This window comes from Tachyglossus aculeatus, chromosome 8 (genome assembly GCF_015852505.1).
Source record: "Tachyglossus aculeatus isolate mTacAcu1 chromosome 8, mTacAcu1.pri, whole genome shotgun sequence".
NCBI classification, from domain to species: domain Eukaryota; kingdom Metazoa; phylum Chordata; class Mammalia; order Monotremata; family Tachyglossidae; genus Tachyglossus; species Tachyglossus aculeatus.
Genome location: NC_052073.1, coordinates 2,258,293 through 2,277,033, shown reverse-complemented (window position 1 = coordinate 2,277,033; position 18,741 = coordinate 2,258,293). Strand labels below are relative to the sequence as shown.

General features: G+C 60.1%; 1 protein-coding gene across 2 annotated transcripts in view; it reads left to right on the top strand.

The window, feature by feature from the left end:
• ZNF592 (zinc finger protein 592) overlaps nucleotides 1-18,471 on the top strand; it is a 44,957-nt gene extending 26,486 nt beyond the window's left edge. For both annotated transcript variants that reach the window (XM_038750012.1, XM_038750011.1), the window contains 9 exons: nucleotides 363-474; nucleotides 5,102-7,158; nucleotides 9,519-9,697; nucleotides 10,700-10,876; nucleotides 13,086-13,245; nucleotides 13,336-13,593; nucleotides 15,435-15,547; nucleotides 15,886-16,021; nucleotides 17,357-18,471. In XM_038750012.1, the coding sequence (XP_038605940.1) occupies nucleotides 5,122-7,158; nucleotides 9,519-9,697; nucleotides 10,700-10,876; nucleotides 13,086-13,245; nucleotides 13,336-13,593; nucleotides 15,435-15,547; nucleotides 15,886-16,021; nucleotides 17,357-17,866 (3,570 nt within the window). In that variant the 5' untranslated portion in view covers nucleotides 363-474; nucleotides 5,102-5,121 and the 3' untranslated portion in view covers nucleotides 17,867-18,471. The remainder of the gene's footprint in view (nucleotides 1-362; nucleotides 475-5,101; nucleotides 7,159-9,518; nucleotides 9,698-10,699; nucleotides 10,877-13,085; nucleotides 13,246-13,335; nucleotides 13,594-15,434; nucleotides 15,548-15,885; nucleotides 16,022-17,356) is intronic.
• The last annotated feature ends 270 nt before the right edge of the window (nucleotides 18,472-18,741 follow it).

The window sequence follows — 18,741 nt, the reverse complement described above, 5'->3', positions numbered from 1 at the left end:
GCGCCCAGTAAATACGATTGAATAAATGAATGAATATGTTGCCAACTTGTACTTCGCAAGCGCTTAGTCCAGTGCTCTGCACACAGTAAGCACTCAATAAACACGATTGAATGAATGAATGAATATGTTGCCAGCTTGTACTTCCCAAGCGCTTAGTCCAGCACTCTGCACACAGTAAGCGCTCAATAAATATGAATGAATGAATGAATGAATATATATGAATGAATGAACTACAAACCTGTCCGTCTGTGGGTTGGGAATTCTGGGCAGCCGGGCAGTTGGGGTCCGGGCGGAGTTGGCCGCCGTCCGTCTCCACGCCCCCTCCACCTAAGGGTCGTGTGGTTTCCTCTCTGTCTCCGTAGGTGGTGTTCCTAAACCAGACTATGTGCCCGCAGAGAAGCTTTCGCTCCATGTTCAGCCCCCCTCGCTCGGCAATGCCCACCGCCCCCGTTCAGCTCCGGGAACTTCACTAAGGTAAGGTGCGATCCGCGCTCCCCCCATCCTTCCACCCCCAGCGACCGTGGATCTGGGCCCAACTCTGCCCCTCCGCCAAGCTCGCTCTCTTCCTCCCTTCAAGGCCTTACTGAGAGCTCACCTCCTCCAGGAGGCCTTCTCACACTCAGCCCCTTCCTTCCTCTCCCCCTCATCCCCCCTCTTCATAGGTCATGTTGCCAACTTGTACTTCCCAAGCGCTTAGTACCGTGCTCTGCACACGGTAAGCGCTCAATAAATATGATTAAACGAATGAAAGAATAAACGCCATTGTTATTATTATTACTACACTATAACAATGTAGCAGACACATTCCCCGCCCACAACAAACTGCTGTGCTTTGAGACAAAAAATTGTCATCCTGGCTCAGGAGGGTGACAGACACAAGCTGCTCAAACGCCCCTCTGCCGGTATTTGTTGAGCGCTTACTGTGCGCAGAGCACTCTGCTAAGCACCGGGGAGAACATTCATTCATTCATTCAACCGTATTTATTGAGCGCTTACTGTGTGCAGAGCACTGGACTAAGCGCTTGGGAAGTCCAAGTTGGCAAGAGAGAGACGGTCCCTACGATATAATACGACGGAATTGGTAGACACGTTCCCTGCCCACAAGGAGCTCAATCAATCAATCAATCAATCAATTGTATTTATTGAGCATTTACTGTGTGCAGAGCACTGTACTAAGCGCTTGGGAAGGACAAGTTGGCAACATATAGAGACGGTCCCTACCCAACAGTGGGCTCGTAGTCTGGAGGTTACTGTCTTCTCCACCCTTGCCCTCTCGGATTCTGTAATTCATTCATTCGTTCAATCGTATTTATTGAGCGCTTACTGTGTGCAGAGCACTGTACTAAGCGCTTGGGAAGTACAAGTAATGGGTGGGGAGAGATGGTGTGGGCTGCCTCGGGGGGGTGAAGAGCTAATCTTCGGGTCCTCCCACCCCCAGATAACATGGTTTTCTTCGTGGCATGCGGGAAGTCTGGGACGGGTTTGGGTGGGAGCTGTGAATCCCGCTTAGGGAAAGAGCCCATCATCATCATCATCATCCATCGTATTTATTGAGCGCTTACTGTGTGCAGAGCACTGTACTAAGTGCTTGGGAAGTACAAGTTGGCAACATATAGAGACAGTCCCTACCCAACAGTGGGCTCATAGTCTGGAGGTTACTGTCTTCTCCACCCTTGCCCTCTCGGATTCTGTAATTCATTCATTCGTTCAATCGTATTTATTGAGCGCTTACTGTGTGCAGAGCACTGTACTAAGCGCTTGGGAAGTACAAGTAATGGGTGGGGAGAGATGGTGTGGGCTGCCCCGGGGGGGTGAAGAGCTAATCTTCGGGTCCTCCCACCCCCAGATAACATGGTTTTCTTCGTGGCATGCGGGAAGTCTGGGGCGGGTTTGGGTGGGAGCTGTGAATCCCGCTTAGGGAACGAGCCCATCATCATCATCATCATCAATCGTATTTATTGAGCGCTTACTGTGTGCAGAGCACTGTACTAAGCGCTTGGGAAGGACAAGTTGGCAACATATAGAGACAGTCCCTACCCAACAGTGGGCTCATAGTCTGGAGGTTACTGTCTTCTCCACCATCGCCCTCTCGGATTCTGTAATTCATTCATTCGTTCAATTGTATTTATTGAGTGCTTACTGTGTGCAGAGCACTGTACTAAGCGCTTGGGAAGTACAAGTAATGGGTGGGGAGAGATGGTGTGGGCTGCCCCGGGGGGGTGAAGAGCTAATCTTTGGGTCCTTCCACCCCCAGATAACGTGGTTTTCTTCCTGGCATGCGGGAAGTCTGGGGCGGGTTTGGGTGGGAGCTGTGAATCCCGCTTAGGGAAAGAGCCCATCATCATCAATCGTATTTATTGAGCGCTTACTGTGTGCAGAGCACTGTACTAAGCGCTTGGGAAGTACAAGTTGGCAACATATACAGACGGTCCCTATCCAACAGTGGGCTCACAGCCCAAGCCAGTGAGGATGTAAAATTAGCTCGCTCTCTAGGGCCTGCCCAGGACGGGCTTCCTGCGATACCCGTCGGGCGGGGGGCCGTGTGCCCACCCAGTGGGTGATTTGTCGAATAATTGATAGCAACTCCCGGCAATTAAATAGCAAATCGTTCAGTACCTTCCATAGAGTTCCTTAGAGAAGCAGCGTGGCTCAGTGGAAAAGGCCCGGGCTTTGGAGTCAGAGGTCATGGGTTCGAATCCTGCCTCCGCCACATGTCTGCTGTGTGATCTTGGGCAAGTCACTTAACTTCTCTGAGCCTCAGTTACCTCATCTGTAAAATGGGGATGAAGACTGTGAGCCCCACGTGGGACAACCTGATCACCCTGTATCCTCCCCAGCGCTTCGAACAGTGCTTTGCACATAGTAAGCGCTTAACAAATGCCAATTATTATTATTATTATTATTATTATTATTATTCCTTGGCATCTTGGCAGCGAAGCAGCGTGGCTCAGTGGAAAGAGCCCGGGCTTTGGAGTCAGAGGTCATGGGTTCGAATCCCAGCTCCACCGCCTGTCTGCTGTGTGACCTTGGGCAAGTCACTTAACTTCTCGGGGCCTCAGTTTCCTCATCTGTAAAATGGGGATGAAGACCGTGAGCCCCACGTGGGACAACCCGATCACCTTGTATCCCCCCCAGCGCTTAGAACAGTGCCTTGCACATAGTAAGCGCTTAACAAATGCCATCATTATTATTATTATTATCTCGTTGGTGTGGTGAAACGGTTCATTAGCAGTGTAATCGCTGAGAATAAATGAGTTTGCGACGGCGGTAATCTCCAGTGATTAAGTGAAAGTTAGAGGGAGGGCTGAGTCGCGGAGCCTTGGCCTGGCGGAAGCTCAGGGGTGGGAGGAAGCGGTGGGATGGGCCAGATGCTGCCGCGTGAAGCAGCGTCTTGGAGAAGCAGTGTGGCTCAGTGGAAAGAGCCCGGGATTTGGAGTCACAGGTCATGGGTTCGAGGCCCGGGCAAGTCACTTCACTTCTCTGTGCCTCAGTTACCTCATCTGTCAAATGGGGATTAAGACTGTGAGCCCCGCCCCGAGGGACAACCTGATCACCTTGTAACCTCCCCAGCGCTTAGAACGGTGCTTTGTGCATAATAAATGCCATTATTATTATTATTATTATTACATCGGGGCGTGCGGGCTACTCAGGGGGTCGGCCGCACCCACCCGGTAGTTCTTACCTCTTCTGGCACAGAAGGGGTAAGAAAGTGTGCTGTGAAAAATTTGTGGTTGAGTAAGAAACAAGACAACTTACTGCACCTTGTACCCTAAAAACCACAAGTTACCACTTACTTTGTCTAGGTAATGTATGCGAGTTGAGTACGCAGGCCGAACTTTAGTACCCTCTCGAGTAGTGTAAAGTGGACCCAGCCCTCGCCCTCCCCTGCCCCATCCTAATCTTGGGGGCTCTGAGGGATTAAGCAGCGTGGCCCAGTGGAAAGAGCCCGGGCTTTGGAATCAGAGGTCATGGATTCAAATCCCGGCTCTGCCGATTGTCAGCTGTGTGACTTTGGGCAAGACACTTCACTTCTCTGTACCTCAGTTACCTCATCTGGAAAATGGGGATTGAGACTGTGAACCCCCCGTGGGACAACCTGATCACCTTGTAACCTCCCCAGGTAGGGACCGTCTCTATATGTTGCCAACTTGTACTTCCCAAGCGCTTAGTACAGTGCTCTGCACACAGTAAGCGCTCGGTAAATACGAATGAATGAATGAACAGTGCTTTGCACATAGTAAGCGTTTAATAAATGCCATTATTATTATTACTATTACATCCGGGGCGTGCGGACTACTCGGAAGGTCGTGCGGGGGCTAGAGGCCCGCTCCCCAAAATCAATCAATCGTATTTATTGAGCGCTTACTGTGTGCTGAGCACTGTACTAAGCGCTTGGGAAGTACAAGTTGGCAACATATAGAGACAGTCCCTACCCAACAGCGGGCTCACAGTCTAAAAGGGGGAGACAGAGAACAAAACCAAACATACTAACAAAATAAAATAAATAGAATAGATATGTACAAGTAAAATAAATAAAAATAGAGTAATAAATATGTACAAACATATAAACAAAGTAGTCCGGGGGCCACCAGCACTGGCCGGGTGAGGGGCAGTGCCCGCCGCAGGGTTGGTCATTCAACCGTTCAGTTGTATCTATTGAGTGCTTACTGTGTGCAGAGCACTGTACTACAGACTCAATTCCGTACCCACAGTGAGCTTACAGACTAGAAGAGGGGACAGATATGAATGGAAATAAATTACAGATTCGTACTTCATCATCATCATCATCAATCGTATTTATTGAGCGCTTACTGTGTGCAGAGCACGGGACTAAGCGCTTGGGAAGTCCAATTTGGCAGCACATAGAGACGGTCCCTACCCAACGGTGGGCTCACAGTCTAAAAGGGGGAGACAGAGAACGAAACCAAACATACTAACAAAATAAAAGTTCCGAAGGGCTGGAAGGGGGTTGAATAAAGGGAGTAAGTCAGGGCGACGCAGAAGCGGGTGGGGGAAGAGGAAAGGGGGGCCTAATCAGGGAAGGTCTCTTGGGGACCCCGTCGGAAGGGTCCCGAGCAGCCCCCCCTCCGTGGTGTTGCAGCTTTCGCCCGGCGCCCAGTCATGGGGGACATGAAGACCCCGGATTTCGACGACCTCCTGGCAGCCTTTGACATCCCCGACCCGACCAGCCTGGACGCCAAGGAGGCCCTCCAGCCGCCCAGCGAGGAGAGCGAGAGCCCCCTGAAGCCGGCCGGGATGGGCCTGGACGAGGGCCTGCCCCTGGCCCCCGCCGGCCCGGCCCCGGACGTCCCCGCCGTGAGCGTCATCGTGAAGAACACGAGCCGCCAGGAGTCGTTCGAGGCCGAGAAGGAGCCCCACCCCGTCCTCCTGCACAACGGCTTCCGGGGGCCCGACCTGGGCCCGGAGCCCCCCGGCCCGGGCCCCCACTTCGGCAAGTTTGACTCGCCCTTCGTGAACGGCGACAGCGCCCGGGGCTTCCCCGGCGGCAAGGCCGAGCCGCCCAAGGCGGAGCCGCTGCCCACCTTCAGCCAGTTCAGCCCCATCTCCAGCCCCGAGCCCGAGGAGGCCCTCCGGGAGCCCGGCGCGGGGGAGAAGCAGAGGCCGGCCGAGAGCCCCTTCTTCCCCGCCCCGCCCGGCTCGGCCCCTCCCGGGACGGCGGTCCTGGAGGCCCTGGGCAAGCTGCCCGAGCTCAGCATGTTCGACCACTACTGCAAAAAGGAGCCCAAGCAGGAGCCGCAGCCGGACGGGGCGGCCGAGCCGGAGCCGGGGCCCGGCCGGGGCGAGGCCCTGGCCTTCCCCGGCAACCACGTCGGGGACCCCTCGGGCCCCGGGCCCGAGCCCGGCCCCTGCTCGTCCGTGCCCCCTCGCCAGCGTCTCAAGCCGGCCCACTCCAAGCTGTCGTCGTGCGTGGCGGCCCTGGTGGCGCTTCAGGCCAAGAAGGCGGCCGCCGGCCTCGCCAAGGACGACGGGCCAGGGGTGGCCCCGGAGCCCGCCCAGGAGGACCCCAAGGGCGGCAGCCCAGGGACCCCCAAGTCGCCCCAGAGCCCCTCGGAGGCCGGGCGGAGGGCTGGCCGGGCGCCCCCGGACAGCCCGCGCAGCGTGTGCAGCGACAGCAGCGCCCGGGGTTCCCCGCCCGCCATCCCCAAGGTCAGGATCAAGACCATCAAGACGTCGTCGGGGGAGATCAAGAGGACGGTCACCCGCATCCTGCCCGACCTGGACGACGCCGGCAAGTCGCCCGCGGGGGTCGCCCGCGGCCGGGCGCCGGGCCCGAGCAGGGCCGCCGGCCGGTCTCCTCCCACCCCGGGCGGGGAGGCCGGGAGCCCGGGCGGGGACGGGGCGGCCCCGGCCCCCTCGCCGGGCGCGAGGCCGCAGCCGGGCCCGGCGGCGCCGGCGTCCGCCCCCGCCAGCTTCCTGCCCAAAGCCGTGCACCTGGCTAACCTGAACCTCGTTCCGCACAGCGTGGCTGCCGCCTCCGTGGCCGCCAAGTCGTCGGGGCAGCGGCGGGGCCAGCCCCAGCCCACGCAGATGTCGGTGCCCCTGGTCCACCAGGTGAAGAGGGCCGCCCCGGTCGTCGTGGAGGCCCTCAACAGGGTCCTCCACGGGGCCAACCCCGTGCCCGTCTACGCCCCGAACCTCAGCCCCCCGCCCGACAGCCAGATCCGCCTGCCGCCCAGCGGCTTCAGCTGCCCCGAGTGCGGCGACGCCTTCGCGCTGGAGCGGAGCCTGAGCCTGCACTACGGCCGGCGCAGCGTCCACATCGAGGTGCTGTGCGCGCAGTGCGCGCAGACCCTGCTCTTCTTCAACAAGTGCAGCCTGCTCAAGCACGCCCGCGACCACAAGAGCAAGGGGCTCGTCATGCAGTGCTCCCAGCTGCTCATGAAGCCCATCGCCGCGGACCAAATGTTCCCCCCGCCACCGCCGCCGCCGCCCCCGCCGCCACCCCCGCCCCCCGCCCCCGCCTCCCCCCAGGGCGGCCCCGCTCCCGCCCCCTCCCCGCCCGCCATGCCACTCTTCTCCGACCCGCTGAGGCTCATCCGGCACGGGATCAAGTGTCTTGAATGTAAGAAGCAGGTGCAGGACTGCGTAGCCCTGGCTGCTCACTACCAGAGGACGGGAGAAGACCCCGAGGGGCTGGTGAGTGGGGCCGGTGGGGGGCCGCGGTGCGATGGGGTGGGCTGGGGTGAAGTTGGTGGTCCCCCTGCCCCCTCGGGGGGCTGTGACGGGGGGAACCTGAGAAGCGGCGTGGCCTAGCGGGGAGGACACCGGCCTGCGGGTCAGAAGGACCCGGCTCCGCCACGTCTCCGCTGGGGGATGTATCTTCTCTGGGCCTCAGTAATCTGGTCGGGAAAATGGGGGTTAAGACTGTGAGTCCCGTGTGAGATTACGACGGTGTCCACCCCGGCGGCGCTTAGTACGGTGCCTGTCACGTAGTAAGTCGTTATTCACTCTGTTTCTCCCAGGTCGGGAATTAGCCCTTGGAGGGGCATGTTGGCTCTGTGCCCCGGGGCAGCAGGGCCCCCTCGAAGCAGAGAAGCAGCGTGGCTTAGCGGAAGGAGCGTGGGCTTGGGAGCCAGAGGACGGGGGTCCTAATCCCGGCTCCGCCGCTTGTCAGCCGTGTGTCCTTGGGCGAGCCACTTAACTTCTCTGGGCCTCGGTGACCTCATCTGTAAATTGGGGATGAAGACTGTGAGCCCCGCGTGGGACAACCCGATGACCTTGTATCTACCCCAGCACTTAGAACAGTGCCTGGCGCATAATAAGCGCTTAACAAATACCGACATTATTATTATTCTTATTAATAATAATCCTATCGTCCCCCCAACTCCCCCGGCAATGGGGTAATTGGCAGCCAGAGTAACTTCTGGCCTATCACCACAGGCTGGGCCTCCGGGTGGACTGTGGGAGGGCTGGGGGCCGGGTGTCCGTGAGGGGCTTCGAGAGCCCACTGAGTCTCCTCCTCTGCTCCCACCCACCTGGAGCTGAGCTGGGGCCAGAGGGAGGGAGAGACCAAAGCAGCCCAGGGCTCGCCGGCCCCTCGCAGGCCTGTCCGGTCCCTCCTGGGCCAGGCCAGGGCCCCCCGAACTGAGGCCGAACCGAACCTGGTGGTTTGGCCCCGGGGCGGGCGGGGAGGCAACCCCAACCTTGCCGAGCAGGTTTGCGGGCAACAGGTGGAGGTTAGAGGCAGGTTAGAGTGTCCCTGCTCCCGCCGGGAGGGGCTGGGAGGTGGGCGGGGGCCTGGAACGGCGGAGCGTTGGACCACTGGCCATCCCGGGCCCCGGGCCTTTCGAACTCCTGGCCAGACCTCGGGCTGGCGGAGGCAGGGGCTTCCGGGACGTCAGGGCTGCAGACCACCGTTCCTCTGGGGTACGGGGCTGGGTGGCGGAGCTGGGGAGGGCACAGGGCCCCCGCCGCCTTCTCTCTGGGTCCTCCGCCTGCCCCCGGCCTCCCCGTCCGTCCTTGCCAGTCGGGCCCCCTCCCCTCCCTGGCACAACCCGCGCGTCGCCCCAGGCGGCAGACTTTGTCTCAGGGAAGGGGCCGGGCCTGGCACGGGGGGCCCATGCGGCCCAGGGTCCCGGGGCAGAGGCAGCTCAGGCCGAGCCCTGGCAGCCGCCCGGCTCTCCTTGCCCGGTTTCTGGAAGAAGGGGAGGGCGGGCCCGGGAAACGCGAGCTCCAGCTTCTCTCTTGGACTCTTCCCCTTCCACGTTTCCCGCTGCCCACGGGGCCCCTGCCTCACGGCACGGGGAAGGGCAGGGAAGCCTGGGCCCCTCCAGGACAGCTACTGACCTGCCCTTTGGCCTGTGGAAGGGCCTCCCAGTCCCCACCTCCCTCGCCTGGGGCCCTGAGACGGCACAGCCCGGTACCAGGCCACTTGGGAAGTCCCCTGGGCCCGTCCCAGTTTCCTGGAGTCCCCCACCCCGCCTGTCCCGCCTTCCGGCAGGCCTCAAAACACGGGAGAAGGCTGAGCAGACCAGGCAGAGGGGGATAAAGACCCTTCCCACAATCTGGGCTGCAGGAACAACGGACCCTGTTGCCCCCCGACCCCCCGCCGCAGGCAGGCAGGATGTCTGCCGTGCCCTGGTGGGCCCTGCGGTTTCCGGGCCCGTGGGGTTGGGTATGGTGGGGAGGTGCCCACGTACGGGGGCAGCGTCAACTGCATTCTGTCGCCCCTTGATCTAGGGGAGCTTCTGGTGTTGGGGGTTTGCGCAGGATCCTACGGACTGGCGCGGTGGCTCTGGGAACTCGACTCCCCGGGCCAAGGGGACCAAGACCGTAGGGAATCCCCGGGAGGGGTCTCCGAGGTTCTGCTTGGGCCCCATGGCGGCGACGGGAAGGGAGGGCGAGGAGGAGTCAGAGCCGAGGGGGGAACCAGGGTGGAGGGGGGCATAACCGGCGGGCTGGCGGTTGGTCCCGACCCAGGGCCCCAGCCCAAACTGGTACCGGTCTGCGGTGCCTGAGGTCTTGGGCGCCTTCGGCCGCGCCCTCCTTCTCCCCAGACGTGCCAGGTGTGCCAGATGATGCTGCCCAACCGCTGCAGCTTCTGCGCCCACCAGCGGATCCACACCCACAAGTCCCCCTACTGCTGCCCCGAGTGCGGGGTGCTGTGCCGCTCCGCTTACTTCCAGACCCACGTCAAGGAGAACTGTCTGCACTATGCCCGCAAAGTGGGCTTCAGGTGAGCGCTCCCAGGCACGCTCCCTCTCCGCCCCCAGCCTCCGGGCGTTGCGTTGGGGCGGGAAAGGATCGGGCCCCAGGATCGGAGGGGCACGAGGAGCCCGGGCCAGACAGGGAAACTCATTTCGGGTCCGTCTCATGGAGTGGGAGGGACCCTTGGCAGGTGAGGGAGGCTCCCGGGAGGTTCCTGTCCAGGAAGGGTGGTGTCAGTCCAGTGGTCTGGGAAAGACTGGCTCGGCTGGGGAGGGGTGGGGGCCCCCGGGACGGAGAAGCCAGACTCAGGGTCCCTCCCCCTTCCCCTTCCATCTCCCTCCCTGCTGTCTCTCCCCTCCTGTGGTGGTCCAGGGCCTTTCCCTGCCGAGAAAGGCAGGGAGGGTGGAGGCCATCGGGACCGCTCTCGTAGCGTAGATCTCTTCCCATTCCCCATCTCCTCAGGGACCGCCGCTCCCAGAGCGTAGACCTGTGCTCGTCCCCCGCCACAGACCATCCGCCTCAGGGACCGCTTCCCGAGAGCGTAGGCCCCTCTCGGGACCGGCCGCCCTCCCTTCCCGTCCTTCTCTTTGTTCACTGAGCTGAGCGGCAGGTTGGGAGAGAAGGGGCCTCTGGAGTAGTGAATTGGGCAGGGGGCTGAGCCCCCGGCAGCCTGGAGGTGGAGTGGGGATGGTGGACGACGGCCCCAGGGACCTTCGGAGAATTTGTGCCGGTGGACGGTTGACCGAGCCCGGGAATGAGGGACAGGCCGTCGTCGCCGGGCCCCCCTAGCCCGGCCCCTCCGGAGGGCCCGGAATCCCAGGAATTTGGTTTCTGGCTGGGACTGGTGGATTTATGGCGGTGGAGCCTCCTGAAGCCGCCGCCCCGCCGAGCGGAGATAGTGAGAGAGGAGGTGCTGGGCTGCCAGACCCAGCTGCCCTGCTGGGGGGGAAAGTTGGGCCCCCGAAAGGCGATCCCCCCGGGGATGGGATACGGTGTGGGCTCTACTCACCGGTCCCACCCTCCCCGCCAGGTGCATCCACTGTGGCTCCGTCTTCACGTCCCTCGCCCTGCTGAAGGGGCACATCCACGAGCGACACTGTCAGGTCTTCCACAAGTGCGCGTTCTGCCCCATGGCCTTCAAGTCCGCCAGCAGCACGGCCGCCCACAGCGCCAGCCAGCACCCCAGCCAGCCGCACAAGGCCTCTCAGTAGGTGCCACCCCCGGGGGGGCGGGGGCGGGAGGGCCCCGAGGAGGGTCCGGGGGAGGCGGGGGGGGTCTAGCGGTAACGGGTCCGGGACAGGCAGGGGGGGTCTAGCGGTAACCGGCCGTCATGAGACCGGCGTTGGAGAAGCAGCGTGGCCTGATGGAGAGAGCGCAGAGCTGGGAGTGAGAAGGACCTGGGTTCTAGTTCCTGCCCTGCCACTTGTCTGCCCTGTGACCTTGGGAAAGTCACTTAACTTCCCCGGGCCTCACTTCCCTCACCTGTGAAATGGGGATTACAACCAATCAGGCCAACGTGGGGCAGGGACCGTGCCCAACCTGATTAGTCTGAATCTCACCCAGCACTTCGTATGGTGCCTGGCACATAATAAGCGGTTAACAAACACTGCAGTTATTAAAGCAGCGTGGCTCGGTGGAAGGAGCCCGGGCTTTGGAGTCAGAGGTCATGGGTTTGAATCCCGGCTCCGCCATCATCATCATCATCATCAATCGTATTTATTGAGCACTTACTGTGTGCAGAGCACTGTACTAAGCGCTTGGGAAGTACAAATTGGCAACATATAGAGACAGTCCCTACCCAACAGTGGGCTCACAGCCACATGTCTGCTGTGTGACCTTGGGCAAGTCACTTATCTCCGGCGCTTAGAACAGTGCTTTGCACATAGTAAACACTTAATAAATGCCATTATTATTATTACTATGATTCTCTGAGCCTCAGTTCATTCATTCATTCATTCAATCGTATTTATTGAGTGCTTACTGTGTGCAGAGCACTGTACTAAGCACTTGGGAAGTCCAAGTTGGCAACATATAGAGACGGTCCCTACCCAGCAGTGGAAGTAGAAGTTACCTCATCTGTAGAAGTTACCTCATCTGTAAAATGGGGATTAAGACGGTGAGCCCCACATGGGACAACCTGATCACCTTGTATCCCCCCCCAGCGCTTAGAACAGTGCTTTGCACATAGTAAGTGCTTAACAGATGCCAACATTATTATTTATTATTATTATTATCTCAACTCTGCCCCCGCCCCCTGCTTAGTCTCCCTGGGCCTCAGTTTCCACATCCGGGAAATGGGAAACAGGTACCCTCTCTCCCTCCTCCATCTTAGACTCTGAGCCCCCAAGGGGATGGGGACTGTGTTCGAGCCGAGTCCCTGGTATCAACCCCAGTGCTCGGTGTGTAGCAGGTGCAGAGTTCATTCGGTCTTATTAATTGAGCGCTTACTGTGTAGCCACTTCTCCATGCCTCAGTTGCCTCATCTGTAAAATGGGGATTAAGACTGTGAGCCCCCCATGGGACAACCCGATCACCTTGTAACTTCCCCAATCAATCAATCAATCAATCAATCGTATTTATTGAGCGCTTATTGTGTGCAGAGCACTGTACTAAGCGCTTGGGAAGTACAAGTCGGCAACACATAGAGACGGTCCCTACCCAACAGCGGGCTCACAGTCTAGAAGGGGGAGACAGAGAACAAAACCAAACATACTAACAAAATGAAATAAATAGAATAGATATGTACAAGTAAGATAAATAGAATAATAAATATATACAAACAAATATACATATATACAGGTGCTGTGGAGAAGGGAAGGAGGTAAGATGGGGGGACTTCCCCAGCACATAGAACAGTGCTTTGCACATGGTAAGCGCTTAGTAAATGCCATCATTATTATTCTTCATTCAGTCGTATTTATTGAGCGCTTACTGGGTGCAGAGCACTGTACTAAGCGCTTGGGAAGTCCAAGTTGGCAACATATAGAGGCGGTCCCTACCCAACAGCGGGCTCGCAGTCTATTATTAGAGAAGCAGCGTGGCTCAGCGGAAAGAGCCTGGGCTTTGGAGTCAGAGGTCGTGGGTTCAAATCCCGGCTCCGCCCGTTGTCAGCTGTGTGACTTCGGGCAAGTCACTTCACTTCTCTGTGCCTCAGTGACCTCATCTGGAAAATGGGGATTAAGACTGTGAGCCCCCGGGGGGACAACCTGATCACCTTGTAACCTCTCCAGCGCTTAGAACAGTGCTTTGCACATAGTAAGCGCTTAATAAATGCCATTATTATTATTATTATTATTATTATTATTATTATTACTAAGCGCTTGACAGCAGAACCTTGGTCCCGCGCCTCCTCCGCCCGGCAATCTCTCCCCACCGCCGGCCCCCGGGCCCCTCTTTCAGCCTCTGGTTGTCCTCAGGCTGATCTACAAGTGCTCCTGCGAGACCGTCTTCAACAAGAAGAAACTGGTACAGCAGCACTTCTACCAGAACCCGAACAAGCTGCTGGTGGGCGTCTTCAAGTGCCCCGAGTGCCAGCTGGTCTACCTGCAGAAGCAGCTGCTCATGCAGCACGTCAAGGTGGGTGCCGCGGCCGGGGGGCCCGGGGCGCGGTGGGCAGGGCCCCCCGGGCGGCCCCTGACCTCCCCTCCCTCCCTCCGTCCCCCCCAGAGCGTGCACGGCGTCCCGCGCAACGTGGACGAGCTGTCGGGCCTCCAGTCGGCGGCCGAGACGCCCTCCGGCCCCAAGGAGCCGCCCGCCGCCGGCCCCGCCCGGCAGGACGGGCCCGCCGAGCGGGGCGCCGAAGCCCGGCACCGGGCAGAGGCCCGGCCCCGGCGGAAGAGCGTGGGCTGGACCTGCCGGGAGTGCCGGGAGTGGCTCTCCGACCGGGAGAGCTATGTGTCCCACGTGAAGAAGAGCCACGGCCGGGTGAGGACGGGGACCCACCGGGGATGCCCCCTAACCCCCTCCGCACACACCGAGCGGGGAGACCCAGAGCCGGTCAGCGGCGTCCGAGCGATTACTTTCATTCATTCCATCCCCCCATCTTACCTCCTTCCCTTCCCCACAGCACCGGTATATATGTATATATGGTTGTACATATTTATTACTCTATTTATTTATTTATTTATTTTACTTGTACATTTCTATCCTATTTATTTAATTTTGTTGGTATGTTTGGTTCTGTTCTCTGTCTCCCCCTTTTAGACTGTGAGCCCACTGTTGGGTAGGGACTGTCTCTATGTGTTGCCAATTTGTACTTCCCAAGCGCTTAGTCCAGTGCTCTGCACATAGTAAGCGCTCAATAAATACGATTGATTGATTGATTCACTCGGTCGTGTTTCTTGAGCGCTTCCTGTGTGCAGGGCACTGTACTAAGCGCTTGGATCGGCAACATACGGAGACGGTCCCTACCCAACAGCGGTCTAATCAATCAATCAGGCGTATTGATTGAGCGCTTACTGGGTGCGGAGCACTGGACTAAGCGCTTGGGAAGTCCAAGTTGGCAACATAGAGAGGCGGTCCCTACCCAACAATCAATCAATCAATCGTATTTATTGAGCGCTTTCTGTGTGCGGAGCACTGGACTAAACGCTTGGGAAGTCCAAGTTGGCAACATAGAGAGGCGGTCCCTACCCAACAATCAATCAATCAGTCGTATTTATTGAGCGCTTACTGGGTGCGGAACACTGGACTAAACGCTTGGGAAGTCCAAGTTGGCAACATAGAGAGGCGGTCCCTACCCAACAATCAATCGATCAGTCATATTTATTGAGCGCTTACTGGGTGCGGAGCACTGGACTAAGCGCTTGGGAAGTCCAAGTGGGCAACATATAGAGACGGTCCCTACCCTACCTAGTCTAGGTCTAGTGCGTAGAGCCCCGTCCCGAGCGCTTGGGAGAGTACGGTACGTGTAGAGTCGGTAGACACGGTCCCGGCCCACAAGGAGCTAACGTGCAGGGTCGTGCACGGCAACTGGGCCCCACGTGGACGGGTTTTGCGCCATCCCGGAGAGGATCGGCTCCTGCCTCCGTGAGGTCCCGAGGAGACCCTGTCCTGGGCGGAGGTTCTGATGCTGCCCCATCTCCCCAGAGTCCGTCCCTGCCCCCGCCCAGTGTCCCCGGAATCTCCCCCGATGATGATGATGATGATGATGATGGCATTTATTAAGCGCTTACTACGTGCAAAGCACTGTTCTAAGCGCCAGGGAGGTTACAAGGGGATCAGGTTGTCCCATGGGGGGCTGCGTGGCTCAATGGAAAAGAGCACGGGCTTTGGAGTCAGAGGTCATGGGTTCAAATGCCACCTCCGCCAATTGTCAGCTGTGTGACTTTGGGCAAGTCACTTCACTTCTCTGTGCCTCAGTTACCTCATCTGTAAAATGGGGATTAAGACTGTGAGCCCCCCATGGGCCAATCTGATCACCTTGTAACCTCCCCAGCGCTTAGAACAGTACTTTGCACATAGTAAGCGCTTAATAAATGCCATCGTTATTATTATTATTATTCCCCGTTTTACAGCTAAGGTAACTGAGGCCCAGAGAAGTGAAGTGACTTGCCCAAAGTCGCACAGCTGACAGTTGGCAGAGCCGGGATTTGAACCCCTGACCTCTTGACTCCAAAGCCCGGGCTCTTTCCGCCGAGCCACGCCGCTTCCCGACTCCATCTCCTCCGAGTGAGCCCCCGGGCCCGGTCTCCTCGGACTCTGCCCCAGCCCCCTCCCCATCCCCCCGGGCTCTGACGCCGGCCCCGCCGCTCTCCTCCACTCAGGTCCTGAAGCGTTACCCGTGCCGTGAATGCGAGCTCTCCTTCCACACCTCCGTCACCCTGCGCAGACACGTCCGCAACAACCACGACACAGCCAAGAAGGTCTACACCTGCTGGTGAGCGCCCGGTGGGGTCCGCGGCTCCGGGGGAGGCCGGTCTAAGGTGACCGCCATCGTCATCATCATCATCATCATCAATCATATTTATTGAACCGTACACCACGGACGGGCGAGGCTGACGGCACCACCCTCTCTGTTTACCCGCCCCTTCGATCAGGCAGTCCCCTTTGGCTTCCCCGGGACCGTATCCCAGGAAGCGGGATCTCCCACCCACCCATCCCCTTCCTAAATGATTCCTCTGGCCGGGGGCCACCAGCCTGACAGAGGAGCGTCCCCCGCCCCCTTCCCTCTCCCCCTGCCGCGGGATCTCCCCTGAAGGCGCCGTCTCCCTGCAGGTACTGCCCCGAGGAGCGGCCCACCTTCCCCCAGCTCCCCTTGCTGGAGAGCCACATCAGCCTTATGCACGGCATCAAGAGCCCCGACTGGAGCCAGGCGGCCAAGGCCACGGCTCCGGAGAGGGAACCCGCCCAGGTGAGGCCGCCCGGCTCCATCTGGGCCGGGAAAATGGGTGGGCAGGGGGGCCGGGGGGGAGGCACCGGGGCCGCGGAGGGCAGACCCCGGCGGGCGACGTGGCCTTGAGCAGGCGCAGGGGCGCGGATGGCTACGTGCGTCGGCCGGGACTCCGGATCCCAGAAGCCCCCCGGGGCAGCCGACCCCTGAAGAGCGAGGACGCGTGCTTGTGTCTGGGTAGTATTGTGGGCAGATAATAATAATGATGGCATTTATTAATAATAATAATAATAATGATGGCATTTGTTAAGCGCTTACTATGGGCACTGTTATAAGCGCTGGGGGCGGATACAGGGTGATCACATTGTCCCACGTGGGACAGTTTATTAAGCGCTTACTATGTGCAAAGCACCATTCTAAGCGCCGGGGTGAGCCAGCTGTTTCATCGTGGGTTTGGTCAAGGGCATTTTGGGAGTAGGGGACGCTTCAGAAGGCGAACGGGGCGGGAACCCCGGATTTAGAGTCTCTCCAGCCCTGCTGGGGAACTCTCGGCCGCTCTGTCTGGACACCTGAGGTGAGCGAGGTGTGGATGTGGGGGACGAGTGGCTTCACCCCCGCAGCTGGACCCCCGGGCCTCCCATCGCCTCAGCTGAGCCCGGACCGTTGGGGTGGGTGAGGCGGGCAGGAATAGAGGGCCACGTACACAGCCCACCCCTTCCTTGCGCTCCCCGTGCTCCCCACTGACCTGCCCCGAGACCAAAAGTTCCTTGAAGGTTGGGAATGTACCTTCCGCTTCTGTTGAACTTCCTCGGTGCCCAGCGATGGAATTATGGTATTTGTTAAGCACTTACTAGTAACGCTGTTCTGAACACTGGGGTAGATACAAGGTCCTTGGGTTGGACACGGTCCCTGTCCCACCCAGGGCTCGCACTCAGAAGCCCCATTTTGCAAGATGAGGGAACCGAGGTTCAGAGAGGTGAAGCGACTTGCCCAGGGTCACACAGCAAGCAAGCGGCGGAGCTGGGATTCGAGCCCGTGCTCTATCCACCAGGCCGTGTGCGTTGCATCCCAGGGGAGCTCGGCACAACCGTTTTGGGACATTGCCGGGGATTGGGAGCTTCTCCGAGCTGGGGAGTGTGGGGGGCTCAGGTGGGCCAGCTGAGCAGGGCATTCATTCACTCATTCAGTCGTATTTATTGAGCGCTTACTGTGTGCAGAGCACTGGACTAAGCGCTCCAGGGGACTGGAGCGGAGGGCGACTCGGGGGGGCCGAGGGAGGTCAGAGCCCTGGCCCCGTCTCTCCTGTCCCTTCTCCCTCCCACCGCCGGTCGCCAACCAGGCCGCCCTGCCTTGCAGATGAGAGCCCCGAAGAGACCGGCCGCCGTGGGCGGAGAAGGCCCGGGCCCGACCAACGGGGAGGCCAGCCCCGCGCCCAAAAGACTCCAGGCCCTCTTCCAGTGTGCAAAGTGCAGCTTCGCCACGGACTCGGGCCCCGAGTTCCAGGCCCACATACCTCAGCACCGGACGGGCGGCTCCGCGGCCCAGTGCCCGCTCTGCGGCCTCTGCTACACGTCGGCCGGCTCCCTCAACCGACACCTCTTCATCGTGCACAAGGTGAGAGACCCGGCGGAAGAGCCGGAGGAAGAAGCGGAGGAGGAGGGGCGGGGGGCGGACGAGGAGGAAGAGGAGGAGGCCGGACGGGGGCGGCTGGAAGAGCCGGCCCCGCGGCCCCCCGCGGAGACGAGCGAGAACGGACACGAGGACTTGAACGGGGAGCCTCGCGGGGAGGACTGTGGGCCGGACGCACAGAGCCGGCCGCCGGCCACTCAGGACCGGGAGGGCCGCTCTCCGCCGCCCCGAGTCTGACCGGACGCCCGGCGGGGTGGAGGGGCCGGGCTGGCCTGTAACCGCCCGAGGTTGACGGGAAATAAAAGCTCTGGCCGCGTGGCGTGCGTGTGGCTCCCCGCTCTCGTCCGGCCCGGCGAGCGGAGCCCGGCCCGGGGTCCCGGGGCCGCGTTGGCCACCCGCTGTCATCTCCTATTTATGGGCTGGATGCTTCTTCCTGGCCCCCCGCCGCCACCACCACCGCTCCGCACCGCGGTGGGCCCCCTCAGCCCGCTCTGCTCCCCTCTGCCCACTCCCTCCCGTCGCCCAGCTCCGGCCCCCGGCTCGGGGTCGGTGAGAAGCAGCTGGCCTGCGGGCAGGTGGGAGGGACCCCCCGCCACCCCCCTGGTCTGCCCGGGTCCCCCCACGGATGGTTCGGAAGGGTCGGTCGTAGTTGCCGCCTTGGCTCCCCGCCCTTGTCTTCCCCCCGCACCCCCCACATGGAGTGGGGGTGTCCGCAGAAGCCGGCCCCATGGGGCTGGGGTCCTCAGGGGGTCAGGGGCTTCCGATGGGCGGGAGGAGCCCCCCGCCGCTCTCCGTCCCCCAGGGTTTTGATATGAACTATTTGGAAACTTTGTACTTTTGATACCAGGGCGCTTTGGGGTGGGGGGGGGGGGGGCGGACCCCTCCCCAGGCTGCGCCCATGTTGAATTAAGACTCTTTTGAATAAAAGCTTCCTACATCGCCGCAGCCGGCCGGATCTCTTTTTCCCCCACCACCCCCGGGATTCAGCCGGCGGGGTTAACCCTGGGCGGGGGGCACGGTCTCTCGGGCACCCTCGACCTCAGGAGATCTCCAGGAGCGAAGGGTGGTCCCACCAGGGTGGCGTTGCTACCCCTCGGGGTCCGTGCCGTCCT